Source organism: Triturus cristatus, chromosome 1_2 (assembly GCF_964204655.1).
Source record: "Triturus cristatus chromosome 1_2, aTriCri1.1, whole genome shotgun sequence".
Classification (NCBI taxonomy): Eukaryota; Metazoa; Chordata; class Amphibia; order Caudata; family Salamandridae; genus Triturus; species Triturus cristatus.
This window is the reverse complement of record NC_140580.1, coordinates 629,073,313-629,093,655: the sequence shown is the minus strand read 5'-3', so window position 1 is coordinate 629,093,655 and position 20,343 is coordinate 629,073,313. Positions and strand designations below refer to the sequence as shown.

General features: G+C 41.8%; 1 protein-coding gene across 3 annotated transcripts in view; it reads left to right on the top strand.

Moving 5' to 3' along the window:
• The window catches only part of GRID1 (glutamate ionotropic receptor delta type subunit 1), a 2,258,979-nt gene that overhangs the window by 996,567 nt on the left and 1,242,069 nt on the right, over positions 1-20,343 (top strand). For all 3 annotated transcript variants that reach the window (XM_085615050.1, XM_085615049.1, XM_085615053.1), the window contains exon 4: positions 4,204-4,409. In XM_085615050.1, coding sequence (XP_085471176.1) covers positions 4,204-4,409 — 206 coding nt within the window. The remainder of the gene's footprint in view (positions 1-4,203; positions 4,410-20,343) is intronic.

The following is a 20,343-nucleotide window of genomic DNA, read 5'->3' as shown; positions in this document are numbered from 1 at the left end:
TTCAATTGTATTTACAACCATGAAAGAAGATAACATATCATAAGTGGTTTCAATATTTTGTCATTATCCATTTCTACTCACCTGGGAAATTTCTCCCTTGAGTACAGTCTATGTAAACATTTGATGGCATTATACACAAACTGTCAATGGCCTTTTCCCAAAGGTATCATCTGGTTTCGTCGGTGGCTTTCCTGATGAAGGCGCAGAGGTCACTGAAACGCACGTCGACCCCATCAAAATCTACCATGATCCAAGCCACTAAGTTTTTGATACACTATGAAAAGATATGAACTGTTTTGTATATATGGGAAATAATCTTTTGAATTTGGTAAAAAATTGATGATTATATTTTGTATTAATAGATGTATTTATTGCTTAGGATTACACATTGGGCAGTATTGTATCTATATATTTATTGCATTGATATTCAATTCCATTTTAGATAATTAAATAGTTTTTCCTTTTTTTTAATAATCTGTGTTGCTTGGCCTTTATGTTTGAGTATGTACAATAATTGTGGATTGAAATTTGGACTGCCTAAGGGTGTTTTTCACATGGTATATATTCCCTGCCCTTGGAGTCTTTATCATTAGCAGGGGATCCTGTTACTGTACATTGGTAAACCACGTTGATGCCATATTTGCGGGTTGTGTCCTTTCGTAACAAACAACATGGGCCCACTGGGCAGGAAATTAGTTTAAACGTTTAAGCAGCTGTATAGATATGTTGCTTAGTTATTATTCAAGAATAGTTACTTACTTTTTTTTCAAAACAGCTAGGAAGGCAATTGAATGTTCTTTGCTCTGCTTTTTTGACATATTTCTGTACTGTTAGTAATGTCATCTTTGGTGGAAAATGAACTCCCACATGCTGAGAAGAAAAATTATATCATGTCAAGTAAATTAACCATGCTTCTGAAGTTAAATCAGTCTTATTCATAACATGCTTTTAATTTCTTGTATAATAGGTATGGTAATATAATTAATAGTCTCCTAATGATGAAATTGATTCTATTGAAGTTGAATCAATAACTCAAGGTAGTCAACATTTTTTTCGTGATTGGTTGCATGGTATGGGATATAGCATATGTTTACACGACTCTCATGTAAGACATTTTGAACATGATTTATGCAAGAAAGGGCAAATGTTTTCCTTGTCAGAATAATTATTTTACTAACCTTTTCTTTTTTTATTAAACTAACATTTAAAATAATGTAATGATGTTCTTCTTTGTAGTTCCATATTATTGCTACTTTTCATTTGTTTGAGGATTGATATAATCTCTACAGCATGTAAGTTCCTGTATTGCCACTAGGTGGCCACGTGTCCTATGATGTCACTTCCTGGAATGTTGGTATGGTGGTTTATACAGTGTGAGATGTACGTTCTACAATATTCAAGATTAGGGTTGTAAATGTGGTCATATTCACAGCTTCTGGTGAGGTCACGTTTTTTCTGTTGGACTATAAATCATTATCTCTATAAAATGGCCCACTCAATAAATATCATCCCCATTTTCTGATTTTCTGTCCCTCTTCTCTTTGGGCACGCCTAGTGATGCATGTATTTCTTATTTAAACAGGGTATGGATTGGCTGGTGCGCCGTAGGCAAGGAAGGGAGTAAAAAGGGAAAGAGGACTAAGTGGAATGCTTTAGTAAAAAACACTTTTGTCAAAGGGAAAATGTTTTTTGTCTTAAAATGCAAATTTTAAATGAACGTATAATAATTTAATTTACTCTCGTACACATATATATTAGGAACTGATATTATTTGGTGGTGGGGGGTGGTGCATGGGTAGATCAAAACAGGCATGATTTTAAAGTACAAATTGCATTCAAAGTGCAGGAATAGACAGGGCCAGGATCTTTGTTCCTAAGCAAAAAGACAGAATTTAACTAGAGCCAGGACCTGGAACAGAAACCCAGAGGCCTCCATTGCACCCTCAGTGCACACCCAGTGAGTTAGGCGAAATGAATGTACATGCCATATATTTATTTCAGCCAATGAGTATGACACGTTGACTGGCCTTGTGAGATATGGGGGTATATTTCACTTTTTGATATAGCAGACGCACAAACCATTTAACCCTCTTGGTCTGATGGTTCCTGGCCGCCTAACCTTAAAAGTGAAATATGTTCTGTTATTTAACTCGAGTCACATTATCCTGTATTTATATTCCTTTTCAATCATCTGTATATTTTTTCTAAGCTTTCCCGGATTCCCCAGGGATCAGTGGCCTCTGATGCTTTTCTATGTAACCTTTTGCTGCAGGCTTAATCATGTTATCGACCTACCAAGTGCTTAACCTATAAAATAACTGATTTATCTATTGTGACTTCAGTGTTGTTGATAGAATTACCACCACAGTTCAAGTTATTAGTAGTGACCTCCCCTCCATCTGTCACAGTATCTCAGTGGACAGTTGTTTTCCCTCTATACGTCAAAGAGTGGCCATAGATACAGACATTAGACTGAACACATGGCTGTCAGTCTTGGCCCATGTGCTTGTTTGTGCCAATGCAGGCTATGATTTGAACACTGACAACAGATATATAAAACGGCTGCGTGCAATTGTGTATTTTTCAGTGACTTTTTGTGAAATTTCAGTGATATTTTTTGAAAGAACATGAGCTTATGCTTTTTGTGTGAAATGTGGTTTGTCAGTATCTCTGTTTTCACCAGAGGCCATATTTCAAGTAAAAATGACACACGAGATATTGGTAGATAGCATGCTTGAGCAGAAATATCTGTAGACGAGACATTTTCTGCAAGAACCATTCTACCATGGCAAAAATTGTATGAAATTGCATAATGGTGCAATTGGACAATTTTTGCCTAACCTGAAATTTGGAAACTTCAAATTTCAGCTGTGAAACAAAGATAATATCTGTGCTTTTAATTATGTATTTCTTAAGGAGATTTGTGTAGCGCTGTGTGTGGCCTTCCTGTAACTTCAGGATGCTGGCAAGTAGGGAAACAACTTAAATGTTAGAGAGCTTCCATCACTGCACATAGTACCAGCCTTTGTTCAGATTCTCCCTTCAAATTATACATTTGTGTTATGCCTCATATATCAGCACGCCCGCGGTGAGCTTTAGTGCTGGCGGTGCCACGTGCAATAATCTTTTTGGTGCCCCACCAACGACCTCCTTCTCCATGAATTCCCTCACTATCACCCTCCAACAGTGCACTTAATCTCTCCATAGTCCTTCTCTGACATACATTTCATATTTTTATAGTGGTATTCATAGTTCACTCACACTCAGTTCTGTGATCTGCATAGTCGGTACATTCAACCTCTGCGCTACTTTATGATGAGTCAAAACTGCCGCTAAACAAAACTCCGATCTCTCTCCAGCAGGAATATTAATCACAGGGTTATCTTGACCTTTTTAGTGTTGCCTGAACACTTCTGCAGACACAGAATGTGCTTTTAAATCCATAGGTATATTTTAAAAACAGCAGCCCCCAGGTGAGTGCCAGGTGCGGCGGCACTGGCCACCAGAGACATTTTAAAGCATGGGTAAAGTGGGCTCTGGCCCAATGCCCCAGCCTTTCAGGGACCCCCCATAGAGCCAGCTTTGTCCTGCAGACAGTCTTGCCCTCATGACCTTGAATAATTCTTAAACAGATCTTTTAAATACCGTTTTCATTTAATTTATTTTTAATGTGGTTGAAGTGTGTGAGTCTTTTACCAACATTTTACAGAGAAATGTGTTAATGTGTCATTCAACATACCCCCAAAAAGTTTATTTTAGATCAAAACAGGACCTCACATATGAGAAATGGATTGGTGTCATAGAGATTATTTGCAGTAATATGAGACAGCTGGTGCTGTGTTATAATATTGAAAACAGGACACCATCCCTGAATATTAGATGTAAACACATTTAGAATTTGATTGAGTGTGCCTGTGCCATGTCAGTGACCTGGACAAAGACGGCATGAAAGATCTGATACTGGATCATAAATTTAAAGCTGTTCCACTCAGGGGTGCCCAAAATACGTTTGGCCCAGGGCCCCCAAATCCTTAAAATGTCTCTGCCAGCCACAGGGCCCTAAAGCCGACCTTGAGCACACCATAGTAAGCATTATCAGAGGACGCGATAGAGGGTCGAGTAATGAAAGCACGCGTTAGCAGGTTATGTTTTAAACTGTTGAAAATGCAGCTGTTTCAGACGTTCTCCCTTTCTATTTTGCAGATATCCGGGGACTGCAGAGCTTCTTGGACCAGGCTTCCAGGCTGGGACTGGACGTGTCCTTACAGAAGGTGGACAGGAACATCAGCCGAGTGTTTGCCAACCTGTTTACTACCATGAAAACGGAGGAGCTGAATCGGTACCGTGACACCTTGAGGAGAGCGATACTCCTTCTGAGTCCACGGGGAGCCCAGACGTTCATTAGTGAGGTCTGTGAATTCTAACACATTTTTGCAATAGTGCAGTGGCCATGGCAATCCATTTGCAGGTTGTGTCTTTTTGATTTTCTTCAACGGTAGAGTAACAATACAAGAGTTGGCTTTGTGTTGTTGAATGTTCCCTTAACTGCACGTTGTAAGCTTCCCAGGAAAAGCTCTATAAATAATCTGCAAGTTGCCCAATGCAGTAGATGTCAAATTGAAGCCACAGTTGTAGTAATTTCCTAATCATACACTTTAATGATTCGAAAATACCCATAAGGTGTATTTTTACAACAAGGCATGGGATAAGAATGGATACTATATGTATCATTATAGCCCGCTGTCTAGGACTCTAGTGGTTTGTAAGGGTCCTGAACCCAAGTTATTGTCCTCAGGCAAGGCCGATAACAAGAGGAGGAGCCCTCTCAAAATTCTGTGCACTTTGAGAAAGTAACAACAAATATTCCTCCAGACATAAGGTGAGAAGACAAACTGGCACACACAGGGAGTGTGAGCACGTGGCCTTCAATGCATTGCGCCATATAGGTCGGTTTGATTTAAAACAAGCAGCGCTGAGCGGCCACCCAAGTGGATCTAGACGTACACTGGTATATGCTACTACCTCAAATAATTACCTCTAGTAGCAAAAAGGCCTAAGATGGTGGAAAAATACTTTATTCCAGGGGAGTGATCCGGAACCAAGATGCTGCAAATATGTAAACATAAGACATTTCTGTCTACTCTGTGATAGTGTCTTTGTCATTTGTGAGGACAAGAATATAGAAGGGTTGAATCCATGTCAGGATGCATGTAACACCATGCGGAAAATTAAATGTTTACAGATGCAAAGGATATAAACCTCGAGTTGAGTATGTGGGTGCTGGGCGATTACTGGCAAAGATAAAACCGCAAGGTCCAAGTCACAAATAATATAACTTAGTTATAAAAAAAATACACTACAATTTTAAGCAACAATGCCACAGACCGAGATTGGAGTTTAGCAATTACTAAACAGAGACCACAGTCTGAGGAGTAACCAAGCATGAAAATGATTGCCATTTGGACTGGCTACAAAGTAGGGAGACCTTTCAGGAGGTCTGTTGAAATCTAGCTAGAAATAACCTCAAGAATTCGGATCAGATTATGGAATAGGTGAGCAGCGAGCCGAATTAATGCACAGAGGTTTGATGTAGTTTAGGGAAAAAAACCTTATTCCTGCAAACTATAAGACAGCACCAATAAAAGTAAGAGTCAAATACCTTTCTTCACAACATCACTGAAGGGCAGCAAGTAGGCAATGCAGAATACAAAAGTAAACATGGATATGCTCTTCAATCAATGACTTTAATTCGGACCTAAACATTAATTCAAATAACAAACATACATAATTTACATACCAAATATGACTTTTCCTATAAATATGCCCAATAATAAGCTCTCCTTTAATAAATACCAATGATTATTATTAACCTAGTAATACCCAAGCTCACTGAAACTTAGCAGGGATTTGAAATTTAATGTCAGGTGTGTTGGTTGAAAGATAGGGAAAACATATTGGGATGGGTATGAGGGTAATTGGGGCAGAGCTGAAGAAATTCTAGAAAACAAAATATGAGAGTTAAACGATAAATTAGCCAAATGCATTAATGGACTTTGAAAGCGTTATACATGAAATTAAGGAGACAACTGCAGGCCTTGTGGTGTACTGTGAATAAAGTCACTTAATAAATGATTTCATGGTAAATGCAGAAGTAAGAAACAGCACGTGAGGAAGGTTATATGATACGTGTCAAAAAGTAAAGCTGCAAATGGTGTGTATTGGTAAACTTCTTGCTGAAGGAATGCAAACAGATACAGAAAGCTCAGGAAATGGAAATTAAAACACCGAAAGAGGCAATTTGAAAGAACAAAGGAACTTCGGGGCATATCATCAAGGGAGACATCGCCGCTTTTTCGGCACATAGTGCCGAAAAAGTGGCGATTTGGTCATCACCCTATTTACAAGGACACGCTAACAAGCGTTAGCGCGTATTTCCTTGCTACTGATCAATATCGCTAATGTCATGCAAAGTAGGCGTTCCCCACATAACATCATGGGATGACCTCGCAAACACAGCTTCGCTATATTTACAAGGATGCCCCAGACCCTCGAAGCCATTCTTAAAGTCGCGCTAAGGCCCCTTTAACGCTGGATGTTAACTCCTGCTAAAATTTCTACTTAGCGATCTGTAACATGGGAGGAGGATTGAAAGGCTAGGTCCACACCTGCCTATTATCAAGGTTTTCGTTCTTGCAGGATAATTATCGCTGATTTTCGCACGCTAATGCAGCTTCTCACCCTCTATCACTGGATTTCACATCGCCTCGGTGAAAAGCGTTGATAATACTCCGCTAACCCGGGGCAGAAAACCAGTGATAGACTGTGATAATGCAAATCGCGCTCAGCGCGATTTGAGATGATTATCGCATCTCCTTGCTAATATGCCCCGGTGTTTGTAAAATGGCCGTGGCAAATTGCTGGTGGCCATCTAGTTAAGAGTTTTCAATAAGCCCAAAAATAACTAATATGCATGGGCAGAGTTTTTATAGAAGCTATGCACTAAACACAGAAAGGAGGTTGTCCTTGACCAGCAGGATTTGGGTCCGAATGAGAGTATGAGTGATGCCACTAGTATATTTTAAACTGGAATAAATGTAAAGATCCTATGCTCAGTCAAGCAGGTTGTCCTGAGGGGATGCAAAATATGGTGTACAAATTGTGCCACCTGTGGGCTAACTTTCCTTGTCGATTTTAATGTAGGTATTTAATTAAAATAAAATTCCTAATGGTTGGAAGAGCTCTTAATAAGACTGGTGATCCATAAAGGAAATTTCTATGATCCCGTTTCTAAATGTGTCATCTAAATGTTTGCTAGGGTGATATGACAATCTTTGGAGGATGGGCTATTTGGAAAACAGTTCTCTTCACTAGGAAAGCTCTATGGCAGGCCAGAAGAGCTCTATCCAACAAATCTTTGCTTTGGACCGCAGCGGCCCATGCAGGTAAGAGCGGTGAGGCAGTGAGGGACGAGTGGGCGGGATTTCGACAGACGACGATGAGTGAAAATTAATTATTCATTTATTTTTTCCATATTGGTTGTATGTCAAATCCCCCCCTCCCTACCCCCCAGCCTGGCCCCACTGTGCCACCGCTCTTACCTGCACAGACCGCTCCTGGCTTTGGGTCATGTAAAGCAATAGGAAAGTGGTGCTTGTAGCCTGATAGCTTGTTGAGTTGATATTAAATCAGGTTTTAACACAGTAAACAGAAGTCTGCTGTAGAAGACATTAGATAAACTGGAGACCCAGAAAGTCCTGCGGCCAGTGCTCTTTGCCCTACACTGCGAAGACTAGACCCAGGTTTGAGTAGAAGTCGCAAGTGGAAAGGACCAAGGGAATTGGTCCCTATAATGGGTTGAAAGTAGGTTGTGTTTTTGCTCTCTTGCTTTTTTAATTGTTTCTAAGAAACCTACAAATGTACCTCCAAAGGGCTGGGTGAAATCCCCAGATAATGAATGAGAGACAGATAAATTGGTTATTATATGTTGTGATCTGGTGATCCTTGACAGTACTTGGATAGATAGCAGAGGCAGACAGATATGCTAAACCTGCTTTGTATGAACAAATGGTTTTTAATAAGGGCTTGTTGACCATGAATGGTCTTTGTATTTTTGAACAACCTTAAGAAGGCCACCCAGTGATCCAGATGCTAAAAGCATGCACGTCAAAAATAATTCTACTTTTTAGTTAAGCTAAGGCAGCGCTAGTGCCAAAGATGCAAGACAAATTTGAAACACCCTGTGGACATAGTAGTTATGACCACTTTTGGCATTCCCTCGGCAATCAGTACTGAAGCCCTGTGATTAGAATTGCAATTATGCCTGCTGTCCCCTGAGAAGGAAGATATGAGCATACCATTTCCAGCATCACTTACAAAGCCAGATGTGAGCTCAGTTGCTGAGCTTTGCCGTTTAGTTCTGTGCAGAGCAAATAGCAGACAGCTTGGTATTTAAGGCAGAAGATTTCTTTGCTGATCCGTAAGTATGACATGAATTTACATTATGCGGCAGTCATTAGGTATGTTTTTTTGTCGTTACCAAAATATATGCAAGATAAAACAATTATGCTTTCTTTGAACGCGGATAAAGATTTTATCAAGGGAAAACTTTCCCTTGAAATATCTCTATACATTTATGGATAACTTTGGCTTAGTGGACTATTTAATGTGGGCAACAAGGGTTGACTTAGGGTTTGACAGAAAGGGACATCTGGCAAAAAGTGGCAAATGTCCTATCCACTGCATTTGGAGTGACATTGGTATCAAGGTATGAATCATATGATGAACAGGACATCAATTGCATTTTTGGCAGACATCCTGCATCCCCTAACTCTAAGGACCTTATTCGTTTATTGCTAAAATCGCACATTATTTCAGTTTAGTTTATTAGTTAAGTTGCAGGAATGAAAAAAAGGTTTCAACTGCAAAAGTGTGGATTTAGAGAAATAGAGCACCAAGGGCCACGTGTATCATTATTTCAAATAGCAATTACCTAATTGCGATTATCTGCAAATCTTTTGAGATTCTTTTCAAACCAAAAATTGAACTGTACATAAAAGGCACGTCACCCTCCTATATGCGAATTGCAAAGGTTTTTCTCTTCAATTTCAGTCGCAAACCTTTCATCAGTTGCTGTCCCCTGAATTGGGGTGTAACCGATACCCAAAGGGTAAGCTGTCCCCGTGGGACAGCCTCACCTTGTGAATAATGTCAAATGGGCTTGGGGGAGACACTACCTGCCCCTCCAAATGTGTTCCCAAAATGGAAGCATTTTTTTAAAGCACCAACTCACCTTTTACTAGAAACAGATTGCTTTAAAAACGTTTCTCCTCTGGGAATACAAATGCAGGTACAAAGGTCTGGTGTCCCTTGCAGTCCTCCGCCCTGCATTCGCTGCCAAACACAGGGCATCATAAATTGCGACCAACCAAATTATCTGACCATGTTCAATACTCAGGTCATTTAGCACCTCTCACAAATGTTTACGAGTCGACACATTAGTACAGAGGTGGCATTTCAAATTGCACATCCATTCTCATACTATTCAATGTACAAATGTGATACAAAAGCTTCTGAAAGTGTTTTTTTTGTTCATTGGGTAGTGTGTTTTTAATGAATTGTTTTGAAGATGAATGTTTTTGTTGTGTATTTTATGAATTATGTTACTCACATTGGTTTGATGTGATTTAGGCTACATTTTGTTAGAACCTTTGTGTCTAAAAATAGTGGCATCGATGGAGGGCCAAGTTGGACCAATGCCCCAGCTGCAAATGTCGAGGGTGGCCAGCACAGTTCCAGGGGGGGGGGGGGGCGGACGCTGGGGGGCTCGAGGGATGCTCTTCAAAAAATTAATTAAAAAAATAAAACTCACCTTACTGCAGCCGCCAGGTCCAGCATTTTCTCTCCTGCTGCCTGTGTCTGACTCCAGGTCGGAACAGGAAGCAGGTAGCCAGGCTCCCACCCCTAAGCCAATCACAACACTCCAATGGAGCGTTGTGGTTGGTCTGAGTGCCGTGACACGGCGCTCAGCCAGGGGCTGTATGGGTGGGCATGTTCTCCATGCAGGCTGGAGAACAGGGGAGTGCACATGACTATTTTGGGCGGCCCGAGAGGGCTACCACTCCTCCCCTGCAGCTCTGTCCCGCCCCCTCACGCACTGCTGCAGCAGGGAGAACAAATAAAATGATAACATTCCATCATGATCATTTAATTTTTCCCTTTCTTTGCTGCTCCTGGCGGAGGAGCCGCCACTGGCAAATATCATGATCACCTTTGTGATTCGGAAACTGTGGCTGACTCAAATACAGGCCTGCAGCAGTGGGAGCAGGCAAACAGAACTTTGCTCTTCACTGCCATTTGTTTCTTATAATTGAGGGAGGAACTTTCCAAAATTAGAAAAAAGTGTATTTCTTTCTCACTTGATAATATTTAGCACATTAAAATATATCACTGCCCTTGCTGACCTGTACTAGAAGCAATAGTTTTTAAACATGAACTTGGAAACATTCATGCACTGCCCCACATCTGCCCTGATGACGATTTTATTTGTAACTTAAGAGGAAAGTCTTAGGCAACTCTTGTGCTTCCTATTTAAGGCTTGATTGTCATTGAAGATGGAGCAAAATTATTGTCACCTAAGCCACATACAAGAGAGCTGTTGGTACATCGTGTATCCTAAAATGAATCATTTCAAGGTGCTCTCAAATGTGATGGTCATGGAAAAGAAGGCACAGTCAAGTAAATAGTTGCCTACGGTCACACAGTTTGGTCAAACCTGGAAGCTCTGATTGGTTCCAGGCTTACTGGTAATACATTTTTTAATTATTGATTCATATGTCTTTCCTTAATTCCTTTAAAACCAAAGGACAATGTTTGGTGTTCAATTCCATAAGGAATTAATTAATACCCTAAGTCAACTGACAATAAGTCTTTCCTGAATAAACAGTAAGGGGCCGATTACGATGGCGGGCAGACTCGAGTACGCCCGCCATCGTAGTGGGAATCGGGACTGCCGGCCATGCATGCGGCGGTCCCACACTCCAAATTAGGATGCGACCGCCACCATGGGGGTTGCATCTTGCAATTTAATATTGCGATGGGCGCTGCTGACTGCAGCACCCACCAGATGATAAAAATGCATGTCGTGCATTTCACTTCACTATGTGGCAGGCAGCACAGAGTGCCTGTCACTTAGTGCAGTGAAATGTAGGGGGGGGATCATAGGTACCCCCAGTGCACCAACACCTCCCCCCAACACAGGAGGGGCCAGCAACAGGCCACCAAAACCAAATCCCGCCAGCCTTTCTATGGCAGTTTCATCGCCATGGAAAAGCTGGCTGAAGCCAGCATCCTAATTTGGCGGACGGTGCCTGCTAGGCACGCCACCATTTTAGGGATGCAGACTGCTCCACCAGGCAATCGGAACGATTGCCCGTGGTGGTTCCGTGGCGGGCGGTCTTTGCGGCCGCCACGGTCGCGGTCTGGATCCACCCACCATCCTAATCTGGTGGGCGGTGAATCCACGTTCGATGGCGGAGGACTAGCCACTGCAAGGCTGGCAGTGGCGGGCCTTCGGCCATCGTAACCAACCCCTAAGTTAGGGAAGGCAAGTCATCCAGTTTTATGTTGTTTCCCCTGATTCAAAAAAAGAGACTGATTTCTAGAAAGGCTCTACACTGCAGTAATTACACACACTGGCAAAATAAACTGGTTTTGAGATATCACAGAGTTATATGTTTTCAGTAAGACAAAAACAAGGTGCAGAGCCTGGCTGATCACAGACTTTCGCATGGAGCTAACATATGCAAATGTGGGCTTTTTCACAATTTGCATTATCCTCTGAATGTAGTGAACAGCGGTTTAGATGGGCTAATTGTGAAGATCCTTTGGAGTGCTGTGAAAGTGATTGGAGTAGGGCAAATTACAAGTGATTCATCATAATATCTAATTTACTATCAAAAATCAACATTTAAAAACATATTTCAAATAGCTAGCACATCAAATATTTACAGTAGTACTTGTTTTTTGCCTCTGCATCAGAATTATTCACAGTAGTCTCAAGTAAAACCATTATAAATCTTCTTTTGGAGAATGTGAGGCCTGTAAATTCCATTGACTCATGTTCTTGTGGTAGCAACAACATCTAGTTAGCTTTTCACTAGTTGATATAAAGTTCATTCTAAAATTCCAGAGGGTGAACTATATATTGAGCATTTTAGACAAACAAGCCCAAGCATTCTTCATCTATTCAACAACTGCATAGACCCCTCCATGATGCGGACTGTGTTGGTACTCAGAGACTTCCACCCCACCTGTGTGCGTCGCTTCCCGGTTGTTTTTGGACACTCCTTGGAACATCGGACATGGTGCTGGGTCGAGGGGTAGGCATGGGCAGAATTGCAAAGAGTGGTCAAGGATGAGGCTGATCCTTCGGGGGTGGTCATCTAGTAGACGGGCGGACTCGTGGTTGCGTACTCTCAGGACATAGCTATTAGCATATTTGGTGCATAATGCTCCCCATCCCCTTTTTTGATATGGTCGATTTGGTGCTGCTTATTGTTTGCTGTGGGGAGACCTTACCGTGCGGGAGGGAGAAGCCGGGGGTATGTTTTGTGGGCCCTCCTCCAGTTTATTATACTTTCTCCACCCCCCCGTCTGGTGGGGTTCTTTCTTACTCCTTTTTCCCTGTTTCTTCTATATTTCGGGTCTAGTTCCAGGGCGACAGGCACACTGCTGGGGGGGGGGGGCCATACTCATTTGCAGAGGTGCAGGGTGGGGGGTTGGGGGAGGGGACTCTTTAGTCTTTATCTCTTTTTCCATGGCCTCCTTTTTCTTCTCCGCTTCTTCTTGTTTTTTCTTTTCTGGGATCAGCGCGGTACACCTCCTTTGTTGTGAATCGTCGCCTCTTCATGTGTGCCACAGTTTCCGGGGTGTTCTCTAGGCGTTAGGTACGGGGGCCTGCAGGCGCAACTGTTTTTGATATTCTTCCCCATCCGGAATTCCCTGTGTCTGCGCCATTGATCCAATAGATTGCTGTTTATTGCTTACGTCTATTATTCTGCCTGCCCCTTGTCGCTGTTGGGAAATTGTTTGGCACCTGATCCTACTGTCTTGTTCCATTATAAAATGAAAAACCCTTTTTCTCCTGGTGTCCTACCTGCGCGGCTCACTGGCCGGACTATATTAGCATGAAGATTCTGCTCTCCGAGGTGCCGCCTGTGTTTACATTTGATCTTATTGCTCTGATTGCTTAGCGGCCGGCCCCGGGGGGTTGTAGGCCCATACTTGTTAATGATTGAAATGTCAATAAAGGTTTTTCAAAAAAAAAAAAAAAAAAAAAAAAAACAACTGCATAGACATAACATTTTTTATTTGACCTACGCAAGCTAGGACATTCCTGATAATCTTCTTTCAAGTACTTTTTTAGATGTGATGCTAGCGATAGGTTTCGAATGAGCACAAAAATAAATAGTGTGATAATATTTTTGAGCATTCATTATCAAACTGCTACAAATTCAAGAAGGATGTTTTATATTCTGGTTTGTAGTTCTACTGGCTAAAAGAATAGCCATTAATATAAAGTGCATTTAATAGTCCTTTGCCACAGGTGTCACATGTAGGCCTTATTTATAAGAAATATGCATGCTACTGATGCAAGTATTAACAAGGTACTCATGGACAATCATTGTACTTCCATATTTCAAAGACGTTTATCCACATATTCTCAGGAGGAATCAGTGCCGTAAACAATAGAGGTTCTCATTTTCTTTGCACAGGCAACCCAAGGCAGGATCGTAGGATTAAAAAAATTGACAAGAGTTTGTTAGTGTTGTACTTTGTATCCAAAGGACGGCAGTGTCCACGTATAAAATGTAGAGTTTTGGGAGGATACCAATTTGCTGTATCAAATCTTTGCTCTAGATGATAAGCACTCAGATGGTTTTAACAAATGTTAAACAGAATATGGGCATCCTCCCTCCTATGTCTCCCTTCGATATCTGGTTGATATTTCTAAGTGAAACACACAAGATGATGGACGGAATGTTGCACAATGGCAAAACATTCACCCCCAGTCACAGATCTGGGTTTAATCCATCGTTATTTTGCTCACCAAACCACCCCAGTTCAGACATGGCCATATGCAAATCAGTCTTGACCCTGTGCCTCATGGGAACAGTCCAGCCCGAACTGCCAAGCCATGTCTTCCCTGGACCGGAATCAAGCATCCTAGGACCGGTTTCTGGCTATCAGCCGTCATCAGCCAGGATAGCTCGACTCCAGTGGCGTAGTGAGCACGGGACCCACGTCTGGGCATACCCTTCCCACATAGGGTGAACAGCAAAACTCACAAGATGATGGACGGAATGTTGCACAATGGCAAAACATTCACCCCCAGTCACAGATCTGGGTTTAATCCATCGTTATTTTGCTCACCACACCACCCCAGTTCAGACATGGCCATATGCAAATCAGTCTTGACCCTGTGCCTCATGGGAACAGTCCAGCCCGAACTGCCAAGCCATGTCTTCCCTGGGCCGGAATCAAGCATCCTAGGACCGGTTTCTGGCTATCAGCCGTCATCAGCCAGGATAGCTCGACTCCAGTGGCGTAGTGAGCACGGGACCCACGTCTGGGCATACCCTTCCCACATAGGGTGAACAGCAAAACACACAAGATGATGGACGGAATGTTGCACAATGGCAAAACATTCACCCCCAGTCACAGATCTTGGCAGTTCGGGCTGGACTGTTCCCGTGAGGCACAGGGTCAAGACTGATTTGCATATGGCTGGGTTCAAACTGGAACGGCATGGTGAGCAAAAAAATGATGGATTTAGGCCCAGATCTCTGTACTGGGGTGAATGTATGACATTGTTCTGCATTCTGTCCATCAATTGTTGTTTTTGCATTTGTCACCCCGAGTGGGAAGGGTATGCCCAGACGTGGGTCCCTTGCTCTCCATGCCACTGGAAATCAAGCAAGCCTGGCTGAAGACGGCTGAAATGCCAGAAACCGGTCCTAGGATGCTTGTTTCCAGTCCAGGGAGGACCTGGCTTGGCAGTTCGAGCTGGACTGTTCCCATGAGGCACAGGGTCAAGACTGATTTGCATATGGCTGGGTTCAAACTGGAACGGCATGGTCAGCAAAACAATGATGGATTTAGACCCAGATCTCTGTACTGGGGTGAATGTATGACATTGTTCTGCATTCTGTCCATCAATTGTTGTTTTTGATATTTCTAAGTGACCCTTCTCATCCATATGGGACATAAGCATTATGGATCAGTCATATTACAGAAACTAAGCCAGGGCTTAGAGCTGTATTCGACTGATCAACCAAAATCATATGGAGATTTACTTTACCAAATGAACACTTACAACCCTGAAAACTAAATAGAGTGCTTCACCTGAGTGCACCTACTTTGATATTGTCAAATCTATTAATAAAAAGCTGATAAATAGTGCTCACCCTACAAATAGACGTCGACACACTGCTGAGCTCAATTTGTAGTTACTACTGCAACAGATTTCTACACAGGAATGTATGAATTTTCAATTCTCTTGCACATTGGTTAAAGGATGGAAATTGTGTGACAGTTTTTAGGCTCAGCCATATCTCCACCTTTGTGGATATGATATCGGGCAACCTCCATAAATCCTAAACAGGCCACAGTAAATAGCACGGTATTCAATACTGAAATAAAATTGTCACTCATAGACTATTATAGAAGTCAACAATGCCAACCAATTCTCAATGAGGTTCTTTCCTGACAATTAGCATGAAATTTGCATGAAATATCTGTTGAAAAGTAAATTGTCTAATCAAGTGTAATGTTTCAAGGTAAGGAATAGGTGATTTTCAAATGAATTTTCAAATGTTTGCAAATCTAAAGAGCTCAACTTTGAGCTCGCACGAGTCCTTGCAGTTGAGAGGTCTAACTTGGAAATGCTATGAAATCCCTAGATGTTTATGGTCGGGCATTTATTCTGAGTGCATTGGAGCCATAGTCACCTTTCAATCTAAAGAAAACTTTTAAATCATTCAAAATAACCGATTTTCTAATTCTATACTAAAGGTAAAATGATTTATAAACCTCAACATCCATTAAAGTTACACATGCCTGTCTATCTGATGGAAAATGCCCATTTGTTGCATTCCAATTGTATGAAAAGACTGATCAGCAGTTCATCAGAATAGATCAGTGTCCTATATTCCATAAGAATTTGATTTAGTTTGAAAGCTGCCTCTGGTTTATTTGATGACAGATCTACTGAAGATTAAAACCTACAACAATAAGTATTATCAGTTTGCTATGAGGGTCTTCTGTGCCATACACTAGAAGATAGAACATTTTAAATGGTTAGTGCTTGATCCATTTGGGCTGTTTAGCTTTTGTCTAGATAGGAAACATTTCTATTTTACATTAGCCTAGCTAGTAAGATCCCATCATTTCTGGGTAGATAATAGGAATCTGGGTTCCACTTTTAGATTGGTAGATGCATATCCCAGCAGTCCCCTTAATGGGCAGTTTGGAGCCACTTTCCATCTGCATAAACAAACTTGGTATACCCTTGATTTAAATATAGAACTATGTTACTTTAACAATTGCACTAAAATATGATATATATTTGTAAAAGCCAAGCTTATAATATAGAACTAATCAACCATGATGTCTCCCAAGTCCAGTCTCGGCTGATTCATGTCATTGAGAATTAAACAGTTGTACACCTTGTCATTTTTACCATAGGACAAAAAAGAAGTCTCATAAAATGACTCTGTTTTACTTAGCAGTGGGAGTCATTTGTTGGACTGGGACTGTGTTGGAGCTGTAACTGCCTCCTACAAAGCATTGGGCCCGATTCTGATCTCGTTTGGAAAGCAAACCGAACGACTCGTGTCCGGAATGCTTTTTAAGGATTAATTGTAAAAATAGCTCTCAGAAGCAATAAGCACTTATGGAGGTTATCTAGTCATGCTGGTCCGTAGCAAAGTTAAGTCAAAGTTCAGGCCAACCGCAATAGAGCGCGGGTCGGATACAGGAGCCACGCAAGTCCTGGTGAACAAAGTACCTTGATCCTAGTTGCAGCACATAGATACGGGTTGCAGCCAAGCAATGCATTGGTGTCGATCCTGCAGTGGAGCTAATGCGTTGATCTTCTCCATGCAACAATAGTGATGGTCCTGTTCCGAAGTCGAAGCGCCGAAGCCTAATGTGCTAGTTCTGAAGCTGATGAGCTGGGTTTCTCCACGCAGTTGAGGGGAATCTTCTATCGTCTCTCATTGCAGGGGCGGCAATGTGGCGGTTCCGATGTATCGGTTCTGGAGGTGATGCGCTGGTTCCGAATGCAATATGGCAATTCTGTTCCTGCAACAGTGGAGATGTGTTGACTCTGCTTCACGCAGCAGAGGATTTGTTGGTTCCACTGGAGCAAGCATTTGGATCAACTTCCAATGGACCAGGAACAGGAGCAGGAGGGAAGACTAATATCCCTGAGTCTTAAAACAGGAGGCAAGCCAGTGTGCCCTTGTAGAACACTCTGAGTTCAAGAAAGAGTCCAGTGCTTCCTCAGCAGAGGGTAGTAGGGAGCAGGGCAGCACATCACAAAAGCAGTTCTTCGACAGCAGTGGTCCAGCAGAGCGGCAGTCTTTGTAGCTCACAGCGCGGCAGTCCTTCTTCCTGGCAGAGTTTCTTTACAGGTCTAGAAGTCTCTGTTTTGGTGGGGTAACAGACTCAGTACTTATACTCAGTTGTGCTTCTGAAGTGCAGGTGACTTCAAAGAGGGGCTTTGAAGTGCAAAGAGCTCCTCCCTTCTCAGCCCTGGCTCCAGACTCACTGTAGGGGAGTATGTAACCCTGTGTGTGGGGACAGGACACTGCCCATTCAGATGTAAGTGTCAGCTCCTCCCTCCCATTCTGCTCAGGATGACCCACCAGGATGCAGATGGCCACTCAGTCACACCTAAACTTTCTTTGTGTGTCGCTGTCTTGGGGGAATGCAAAAAGTGCAGCTGGCACCCATCCCAAACATGTATTGGAGACTGCAGGCACACAGGTTTTTAAGAGCAGAGAAATGACATATTTCTAAAAGTGCAAGAAACAAAGTTGCTGGTGGCTGTGTAGTTTCATGTCACTTTACTTAGAGACAAGGACAAGTTAATCAATAAACTAGGCCTGTGTACTAATTTCACAGTTCATTACACAAAGTTATTGCATTTCAACATGTCTAAAAAGGAAAAACATCTTAAGCGTTACTCAAGTGTACTACACCGGAAATCAAACAGAACAATGACAGCGCATCACTACTCTCGGTAGTTACACTGGTGCAGTGGGCACAGTACAATAATGATTAAGAATTCATTTAATTTAACTGTAATAGTGCTCAACATAAACAAACAATAAATGTCAACAGGTGCAGGTGCATTGAAAAACACATTTAACGATAATCGTTTTGACCAGTCCATTGTTTTTTTAGCCAGAGGGTTGTATTCCCTTTGACCCTCTTAGTGGTGGCAAAGGGGTTTCGAAATCATCTAGTATGGCACAAATTTGTGATTTTGTAATGTCATAATTATTTTTCATACTGATGCAAATAAAGAGAAAACACCACTGATCATCGCCTATGCGCTCCGAACCGCTGGTTGCTGGGGTTCTCATCAGGATGAGGGCTGGTGATGTTCTTGTGTATCTATAGAAAGTATATAATACCTTGTTAGCTGCCATCTTTACTCTCTCAATTTGTACATCTAGTCTGTAACACTTCAGTTTTACCTGAGATATTTGGGGGCAGGCTCATTCCTTCTATGGAAAAGGAAGAGTGTAATAGGATTCTTGCTCGATCCTTTGTTCAGTTTACTGTTCAATGTAAAGGGCGTCCTTAATCTGAAAGCAGAAGGGGAAAGGGAATCTCGGATAAGTTCTTCCTTTTGCAGCGTGGGACTTCAGCAAAAATGTTTGAAAAGCTTTGGACAGCAGCATTCATAACTTGTAAAGCCAAATAGCTTATCAGCTAGGCCAGGTGCCACCTCCACATGCATAACGTTAGTTCGAACCAGCATATGAAAGATTCCTGTAGCATACCCAGAGTTACGCACTTAAAGTGAGAAGCTGCTTGTATTTGCAAATTTGACAGTCTTATTTGTAACATCCATTGGGCGCAACCAGGTTAAAAAGGACTCGGGACTTGTAGCACACCCAGCGAACCTCACTTAGAGTGAGAAGCTCTGTGTTTTGCAAATTTAACAGTCTCATTTGTAGCATCCAATGGACGCGACCAGGTTAATTAGGGACTCGAAAGCTTTCCATATGAAATCAAGGCAGGGATAACAAGTGTTGTAAGGCTACAAACTTACTTAAGATGCTCTTATGCCTTTTGGTCCTGACCTGCCAGAGCCTTTGATGTACTCCTTGATATTCTTAGCAGTGGTGGCCTTGTTCTGATGATATAGGTAGACCGAGCTAATCAATTGTGGAGAAACCCAGCCTGGTGCACTCTGGAACTTGTGGTGCGACCATGGGGCTGTAGTAATGAAGTGACGATTGAATCCGATTACATTACAGTCTATTCAATTCTGATTTATATTTCAAAATGAAGTATGCTTCTTTACTTGTGAGATTGGCTTCCAAAACGCCTCCGCTAGAGTCGGGATGAATGACACTCAGCACGGTCCATCAGAATTATTGCTCAGTGAAGTGGTTCACCAATGGTGCAGTCATCGTTTTAGTCTTGATGCATGATTTGTTTTGGACTATGCGTTGTTTAATTTCTTGATTGGTTTTGCCAATATAAATCTTATCGCAGGGACAAATCACTACATTCACAAAAGTTTTTAGTCTTGCAATTAGAAAACTCATTATGTGTCCATCTTGTCTTTCCATCTGTGAATGACCAGCCTTCAATTGTCTGGCCACATGATATGCAGTTGACCCTTTTATGGTGGCCCTGTAATGGTTTATGGTTCCATCTTGACAGCAAGTCTCCTTTTTTAGTTCGCTAATTGAAACATGCTCTTACTATTTGGGATCCGACGCTGGCATTTTTGTTCACGGCAAATAGTAGGATGTCAAACACACATTCCGAATTCTTAATTAGGTGCCAATTGCTATTTCTAATAGTGGCAGTTCTAAAATAGTAATGTTAAATCCATCTTTGTCAGCTAAGGGGATATATCATTACCATTCCAATGACAATAAACATGACAGAGTAACTCCTTCTCCATCAGGAATAACTTCTTATAATTGTAATAAGAAATTTCCAATGTTAACCTATGAGAGGGGTAGGACTCGCAGGAATGAAGAATACGTTTAGGTGCTTTTCACTACCAGGATATCTACATTTTACAAATACATG